At 41.3% G+C, this 8,499-nt stretch overlaps 1 protein-coding gene across 1 annotated transcript; it reads left to right on the top strand.

The window, feature by feature from the left end:
- The first annotated feature begins 385 nt into the window (after positions 1 to 385).
- LOC143566835 (tRNA (mnm(5)s(2)U34)-methyltransferase, chloroplastic-like) lies at positions 386 to 8,277 on the top strand. Its single transcript, XM_077053421.1, has 6 exons — positions 386 to 579; positions 1,406 to 1,469; positions 2,223 to 2,415; positions 6,840 to 6,913; positions 7,823 to 7,978; positions 8,067 to 8,277. The coding sequence occupies exons 1-6, from the start codon at positions 402 to 404 to the stop codon at positions 8,188 to 8,190; spliced, it is 789 nt and encodes a 262-aa protein (XP_076909536.1). The 5' UTR covers positions 386 to 401; the 3' UTR covers positions 8,191 to 8,277.
- The last annotated feature ends 222 nt before the right edge of the window (positions 8,278 to 8,499 follow it).

The following is an 8,499-nucleotide window of genomic DNA, read 5'->3' as shown; positions in this document are numbered from 1 at the left end:
CTGAACTTTGAAAAAAAAAACTTCTAAAAAAGTTGGGCCTCTGTACTATCCAAATTTTTATATAAAAAAAAAGCTTCTAAAATGGTTTTAAAAATTATTTCAAAAAATATTGTAACTGAAAATTATCCGAAATATCCAAAAAGTTTCAAAACCATTTTAAAGGTTTAAATTCCAAATATCTGAGTTTTGAAATATTAAACTTAAAGCTGGCTTGCTCTCGTTGAGAGTTGAAGTCAAGACCTACCACTAAACTGGTGCTCTAACCAACTGAGCTACGAGAGCTGCTTGTCTAAATTTCAGCATTAGTTTATATATTAATCAGCTAGTAAACCCGAGTTATATTATTATTATTTGTTCCATTATGCTAAAAACTTAGACCCGCCGTCAAATAGAAACACAAGATGATGATGTTACGATGTTATCCAGTTTCCAACATGTTCATGTTCAGATTCAACTACAAACATGTTGGATTATGTTACAATAGATTGTCTGTACCCTTTGGTTCCTTAAACCATCATAATCATAATATTGGTTTCCACTCACAACCAATTAATTCAACCAATGACTCACCTCTATCTGGTATTTATTATTATCTTTAAACTCTTCATAAACATATATTATTATTATTATTATTATTATTTAATGTATATTATTTAATCTATTGTTTTTGTCCCTCTGGCTTTTGATACATTTGGCTCCTTGGCACCGGAAGCTATCCGTTTTCTAACCAGGGTCCAACAGGTTGTGCATAGCAATGTGTCGACTCCAAAGGGGCAGGGGTATGTCTTTAGCAGGTTAGGGTTTGCAATTCAGAAAGGGGTGGCGGCGCAGCTTGTTGCCCGCCTACCTGCTATATTGATGTAATATCTATGTTTCATCAATATTAAAAATGATGCAATAATGTTTGGTGGGTTAGCAGTGGTGCACAAACCGGTTTAAAACTCAGAATCGGTTTGGGTTGAAACTGGCCCAAACCGATTTATGATCCATTTCGGTTCAGGTTGAAACCAGTTTTTTTTACCATGTTACGACCAGTTTCGGTTCAGTTAACCGGTTTGGAACCGGGTTTTTTCTTTCTTTTTGCAATTATATTATAATAAAAGGATTCAATTACAATAGATAGAGGTAGGTAAGCGGGCAACAAGCTGTGCCGCCACCCCTTTTGAATGGTTAACCGATCTTACTGAAAAATTACAAACCGGTTCCGAACCTACGGTTTCGGTTTGATTTTCGGGTCAGTTCAGTTAACCAGCTTATTTGCCCACTTCTAGGTGGGTGTATTGGTACAAATGAAATTAACCTATCAAATGTACAAATAACTACAGTATTATTACTCTAGTTCTGATATTGTACCGTGATGTCATTTATCACGTTAAGAGTTGTTTGTATTTGATCCTAACACTAGGTCTAGAGCACGTGTTGATGGACTATTTATTCGGAAAGAAAAAGTCCACCGAAGTTGCTCACTCGTAGGTACTTCATTGCTCATCAATTTCATGGGATTTTTATCTGGCGGGTGCAAACGAGCCGAGCCTGAACCTCAAATAAAGCGCTTTTAGTTATTGAGCTCGAGCCTTGTATGGGAAGATTGTTTAGGCTAGTCGAGCCTTAATGAGCTTTGTGTGTTTTTAAGTTTTAGCTCTTTTGGAATTCTATGTATTAATTTCACACTGCATAACGGAGCTCGAGCCGAGCTTTGACTCATTTAAGGTACTTCACACGAGCTTGACTCGAGCTTAGGCTCGTTTAAGGTTTCTCAAAGTATATACAAATAATAACACATGAGCGGATCTTGAGTCGGCTCTGGCTCGTTTAAGGTACTTCACCAAAGTTCGACTTGAGCTTAGGTTCATTTAAGGTTTCTTGAAATATATATAATAATTAAAAGTGTTAACATAAATAATACACAAGCTGAGCTCGATCCATGCTTTGGCTCGTTTAAGCTACCACACACGAGCTCAACTCGAGCCTAAGCTCATTTAAGGTTACTTGAAATATATAAAAATAATGAATAAATTTATAAAAAATGCACGAACCAAGCTCGAGCTTGTAAAAATAACCAAAGAGCCGGGCTTAAGCTTTAGAATACACGCTTGAAATGAGCTGAGCTCGAGCCTCGTCAAGCACCCCTAAGACATACAGAATTCAAGAAAATATGGATTTGGGAAAACAAGAAATGTACAATAATCATGTTACAATTTTGTGTTATGTTATAAACACAGTATATGGAAACATGTAGTCAAGAAAGGTGATGCAGCTGTGGATGCCACTTGCGGCAACGGTTATGATACACTGGCAATGGTTAATATGGTGGCTGATGAATCATGTAATGGCCATGTTTATTCCATGGATATTCAAGAATCCGCGTTACAAAATACCGCATGTTTACTAGATAAATCACTTGACCTTAACAAGGTAACCATTTTTAGTTAAAACAAGTTTTCTATGAAAGTAACCGCGGTTTTCATCCCTGTGGTTTGTCCAAATCTGCGGTTTTAGTCCAATGGTTTCAAATTTGCGATTTCCGTCCCTATTGTGTTCGTCTCCGACCACACCTTTTCATCATCAAACCAAACCAAACATCCTTCCATCCTTCCTTAATCAATTAATTAATATATACTCTGTTATTATGTTTTTTGTTTATCGCTTCACTTTCATATTTTCATGTCTCGTATTTTAATAATCTGCACACCAAATAATTTTGTTTCTAATTCTGCCAATCTACCATCATATGAGTGACTACTCAACAAGATAAAGCATTATCTTTTACTTTTCTTCAATTCTATTCTCCTTTTCTGTCATCAGTTTCCTAATCTCACTGAAACCCCCAAAATCTAACTTAAATTACCTTTTTTCTGTCATGCACACCAACTGTTCGACCTTTTGCCTCAACCAAACTTCTTGATTTTTCACTCTTGTTCTTTCTATTTTCCTTTTGGTGCTTAAGGGGGTATTTTGAGTTGGAGTTCTACCCATTTTGCTTTGTTTTGGAGTCATACATTCCTCCTCTTATGCCTTAGCGGTTGTTGTGGGGTGCTAGATGGGGGGTGAGCAACCCGTAGTTGCTCCCCTCCTTCGAGTGTGAGGGGTTTAGTCTTTGATTCTTGCTCTAACTCATCTCGAGTCGGGGTCTTTAGGGGTCCGGTGTCTTTTGTGATTTGTTTGTTTTCTGTTCTCGTGTGTACATGGCTACCATAAAAAGAATTCGAAACGTAAATACAGGAGGGCTTGGTCCTAGCTCCACTTACGGTTTAAGGCCATGCCCCTTTAAGCATTTCCACGAGTGTAAGGATGGTAGACCTGGGTCCTCGGGGTTTTTCCGCCTACTTGAGCACATGCAAAGTACTCATTTCAAAACGGATACTCGGAAGAACCTTTTAAAAGACGCTATCTCTAAGGATTTGGACCTTTTTATAGATGTTGGGGAAGCCCTTCGGGCGGGGGATAAATGGTTATGTGGGAGGTGCATGACGTTGCATGCCCTTAGCAGGGGGTGCAAGCATGCTGATGGCGTCTATTCTTTTTCGGTGGATCCTGGAGATGCTGGAGAATTCATCGTTGGGATCCATAAACTTAATCGTGTGTCTGTGGATAGGAACCCAGGTCCATCTGTAGGAGTGGTTGGGAATGTATCCCTTGTGGAACGGGTTTTCTCCCTTCCCATTTAAACGGTTAAGAGCATCCCCCCAAGTTGTCGTTTGGCGTTTGCTCAGACTTTGGCATGCGCTTTACGCAAGGTAGTGGATTCACCAGGCTCGATTGAGAATTGGGTCAAATTACTATTGTTGCCGCGGTGTACTTTAAGGGTGGTGAAACCTTCCACTAGGCAGGAACGCAGGTCAGGGAATCGAAAGTCTTTGCAATGTAGTAGCATTCAGCAAGCACTTGCGGTGTGGAAAGATGGATCTGGTTTTGCTGACTTGGTTCTTTCTCTCTTTGATAACGTAGGGGGGAGCACTTTTTCTAAAAGAGAGGTGGGAGGGGAGGAGGGTTCTGAAAACAGCCTCAATATTAAACAATGTCTCAGGAAAGTCAGGGATGGTCATTTCACAGCTGCAGTCAAGGTATTATGCTCAAGTGGGGTTGCCCCTCTCGGATATTCAACCATGAGAGCCCTCATTGATAAACACCAGTGGTGCTGCCTCCGTCCTTGCCTTCTAGCTCTGTCGCCCTGCCTACTCTCTCTGTGGATGGGGACTGTGTGCTTAGATATATCCGATCATTTCCTAAAAGGACCTCATGCGGGAGAGACGGGATGCGGGCGCAACACTTGTTGGACGCTCTTAGTGGTGAGGGATCAGTGACTTCCATGGGTCTGCTCTCAGCCATCACTGAAGTCGTCAACTTATGGCTAAGGGGTCTGTGCCCCAAGGTGCTCGCTGAGTTTATTGCTTTGGCCCCCCTTACCCCTTTATTAAAGCCGGATAATGGAATTCGGCCCATTGCTGTGGGGGCTATCTGGCGTAGGTTGGTTTCTAAAGTGGCTATGAAGATGGTTGGGAAGGAAATGACTCAGTATTTAGGGGACTTTCAGTTTGGGGTGGGGACCCCTAATGGGGCAGAGGCGGTGCTTCACAGCGCGAACCGGTTTCTTAACTCCTTTCACGCGGACGGCTCTTTAGCTATGCTTATCGTGGACTTCTCCAACGCCTTCAATATGGTCGACCGCACAGCCCTTCTCCGGGAGGTTCATCATCATTGCCCGTCTGTCTATCTATGGGTCCAGTTCCTTTATGCCCAGCCGGCTAGGTTGTATGTTGGTGATGACTGTATAGGGGCTACTACTGGGGTTCAACAGGGAGACCCCCTTGGGCCCCTCCTCTTTGCCTTAGCATTACACCCTCTTGTTCTCCGGGTACAAAATGACTGTAACCTCCCATTTCATGCTTGGTACTTGGATGATGGGACTTTTATTGGTGGTGCCAACGAAGTCGCTAAAGCCCTAGACATTATCAACTCGGAAGGGCCATCATTGGGGCTGCAACTTAATATTAAGAAAACCGAGGTTTTTTGTCCAGCGTGTAATGGGGTGAAAGTCAAAGATGGGCTCTTCCCTAGTGGGATTGGTAAACCTGAGAGAGGGGTAAAGCTCCTTGGAGGGGCTGTTAGTCGAGATCCCTACTTTATTAAGGAGTTGGCGAGGCGGAGAGCATCTCGTGCGGTTGATCTTATGAAACTCTTACCTTGCCTTAGGGATCCCCAGAGCGAACTCCTCCTGCTTAGGTCTTGCATGGGGGTTGCTAAGTTGCTTTTTGGGTTACGAACATGCCACCCCCATATGATGAATGATGCGGTATCCTGTTTTGATAAGGGGCTACGAGAAGCCATTGAAGACATAGTTGTATGTGGAGGCCCGTTCTTTGGTGATCTTCAGTGGCGACTTGCATCTTTACCAATGCGCTTAGGGGGTTTAGGCCTTCTCTCAGCTCATGATGTTGGGGTTTACGCTTTTGTAGCGTCGAGGGCTCAGTCTTGGAAGCTACAGAGTCACATCTTAAGGAATAGCGGAGTTGTCGACCTGGACTCAGACTACGTGCAGGCTCTGGAATGCCTAAATGGCGCTCTCCCAGACTTTGACATTGGCGGTTTCTCTAATATGGACACCGCCTCACCAAAGCCTCAAAAAAACTTTGGCGAATGCCCTTTTTGGCAAAATAGCTCAGAGCCTGGGAGAAGTTTTTGGATTGCCCCCCTGACAGAAGGCGGTTATTGAATGCTTACAAGGTCCTCATGCCCAAGATTTTTTGACCGTTATCCCGATTGATGGCTTGGGCCAAAGCATGTCTGCGGTCGAGTATAGGGCCATTCTTAAGTACCGTTTGATGGTCCCAATGTACCCAGAAGACGAAACATGTCCGATCTGCCGTAAGGCTTGCCTGGATAAATTCGGAGAGCATGCGGTTCATTGTAAGGAGATGCCTGGGTTTAAATACCGACATGATTGGGTGCGGGACGTTCTTTGGGACATCTTAAGGCAAGCTGGGATATCAGCTAAAAAGGAAGCCCTCGTAAACTTTCTTACAGACCCCACGGAAGGGAGATCCACTCTACGACCGGCAGATTTGCTCGTCTTTGGTTGGGCCGGGAGGAAACACGCTTGTGTTGACCTCACAGGGTATCTCCCTTAGCTGGTTTGAGGGATAATGGGTTTGTAGCTGGGCAAGCAATGAAAAGGGCTGAAACGAAGAAGGTGGAGAAACATGCTAAAGCCTGCGAAGAGAACCAACATGTTTTTGTCCCTCTGGCTTTTGATACATTTGGCTCCTTGGCACCGGAAGCTATCCGTTTCCTAACCAGGGTCCAACAGGTTGTGCATAGCAATGTGTTGACTCCAAAGGGGCAGGGGTATGTCTTTAGCATGTTAGGGTTTGCAATTCAGAAAGGGGTGGCGGCGCAGCTTGTTGCCCGCCTACCTGCTATATTGATGTAATATCTATGTTTATATTGACAATGGAAACCAAAAATTATTATAAACAAGTAATGGTTTCATTTCAATTGCAATTAAACCTGAATTCATTAACCCCGTTAAGTCTGATCGTTAAACCTATCAGCGTGCCGCTCACGTGAGGGGCAGTTTTGTCCTTTTTTCCCCAATATAAACCTCAGTCACGTGAGGGATTGGGGTGTATTTGGGGGAAAATAAGGATAAAACTCCCCTCATGTGAAGGGCACGCTGATGGGTTTAACGACCAGACTTAACGGGATTAGTGAAGTCGGGTCTAATTGCAAGTGAAATGAAACCATAAGGACGAAAATTGCAGATTTGGACAAACCACATGGACGAAAACTGCAGTTCACTTTTTCTATGAATATAAGTTGATTGTTTTTGTTCTTTCTAGAGAAATATGGTAGAGCTGTTTGCCACCTGTCATAGCAAAATGGAAGAAGTTGTTCCAAGGGGCGCCACGGTGAGGTAAATAGTGCGAGTCTAGGGGTGTAAATGAGCCAAGCTGCTGGCAAGCTACTCGAGATTGGTTCACTAGAAGCTTGAATGGAGCTGAACTTAAATAAGCTTGAGCCTAGAATAAACTTGTTGCACAAACGAACCAGATTCTGAGCTTCGCTTGCTGAGCTAGAACTAGCTCGCAAGCCTAAACGAGCCTAATATTTATGTTAGTTTATTTAATGTATTTAGGCCTGTAAACGAGCCGAACGAACACGAACAAGGGCATGTTCGTTCATTTAATTTTAAACGAACACCAACACCTACACCAACACTTAATTGAACAAAAAAATTGTTTCATGTTCGTTTATTTAAAAAATGTGCATGTTCGTGTTCGTTTATTTAAAATCTAAACGAACTGGTCACGAACGTAAATGAACATCACTGAACAAAGATAAACGGACATAAATGAACATATATGAACAGGTGTAAATAAACACAAACAAACATAAACGAACATAAACCAACGTGCGCGGACATAAATGAACGAACAGTACATGTGTTCATGTTCGTTCGTTTATTAAATAAATGAACATAAACGAAATTCCCGCCGAACGGTTCACAAATAGTTCACTAGAACGTTCGCTTTGCTTACAGGCCTAAATGTATTTTGTATATATAATTACATAACTATTGGTATTATTTGTTAGTTACAATAAAATAACTATATATAATATATAATGTCATATATATAAAGTTCTTTAGTAAAAATATATATAAAAATGATTAAAAAAGTGTAAAAATTAATTAATAAATAATAAAGGGCCGAGCTCGAGCTTTGGTGAGCCCGGGCCTGGCTCGTTTACACCTAAGCGCGACTCATAAGTTCAATATATGTTTATAGAATAGCACCTAACAGTGTCTTATTATGTTAAACAGACTAGTTGCATTCAACTTAGGATATCTTCCAGGAAGTGACAAAACAGTTATTACTAAATCCGAAACAACCTTATTAGGAATGCAAACTGCAAGCAGGATTTTAGCATCTGGTGGTCTAATCAGCATGTTGGTTTATGTGGGCCATCCTGGTGGGATGTAAGTGACTAATTTTTTTTAAAAAATATATTTTAATGAATAATAATGTGTAAGATATGAATATACGATGAATGTTTGATGGTGTTAGGGAAGAATATGAAACGGTGGAAGGGTTTGCGTCTGGATTGTCGGTTAACGAGTGGATATGTTGGAAGTTACAAATGATGAACAAGCCGTTAGCTCCGGTACTTGTTTTGTTATGCAAGAGGTAGAAGAAGATATTATTAATGTTTGAAAAAGGATGGAAGTTTATATATTCTTATTGTTATGTTACGTTCGTTCATTTATGTTCGTAAACGCTTGTTTCTGTTCATTGGTTTACTAAGGTATTTGTTAGTTATTATTAATACTAATTGGTTCAAGTAACAGCAATAATAATATGATATCAAAACTTCTTATTAATAAGCAGTTAAGCAAAGAACTAACAGTTTAACGAATACGGAATACCTTCAAAGATTAAAGAAGCGATTAATGGAATCATGGAATCAAGCCGTTGACGTTAATAACCGATTGACGTTCAT

This window comes from Bidens hawaiensis, unplaced genomic scaffold, assembly GCF_021521415.1.
Source record: "Bidens hawaiensis isolate Kalapana, Puna unplaced genomic scaffold, B.hawaiensis_p1.1 tig00023054_1, whole genome shotgun sequence".
NCBI lineage: Eukaryota > Viridiplantae > Streptophyta > Magnoliopsida > Asterales > Asteraceae > Bidens > Bidens hawaiensis.
This window is presented reverse-complemented; position numbering and strand designations above follow the sequence as displayed.

Coding starts and splice junctions, on each gene's coding strand:
- LOC143566835 (XM_077053421.1), top strand. CDS start 402: ATGATGATGTTACGATGTTATCCAGTTTCCAACATGTTCATGTTCAGA. Junction 1,470..2,222: donor TCCACCGAAGTTGCTCACTC/GTAGGTACTTCA, acceptor TTATAAACACAG/TATATGGAAACATGTAGTCA. Junction 6,914..7,822: donor CCAAGGGGCGCCACGGTGAG/GTAAATAGTGCG, acceptor TATGTTAAACAG/ACTAGTTGCATTCAACTTAG.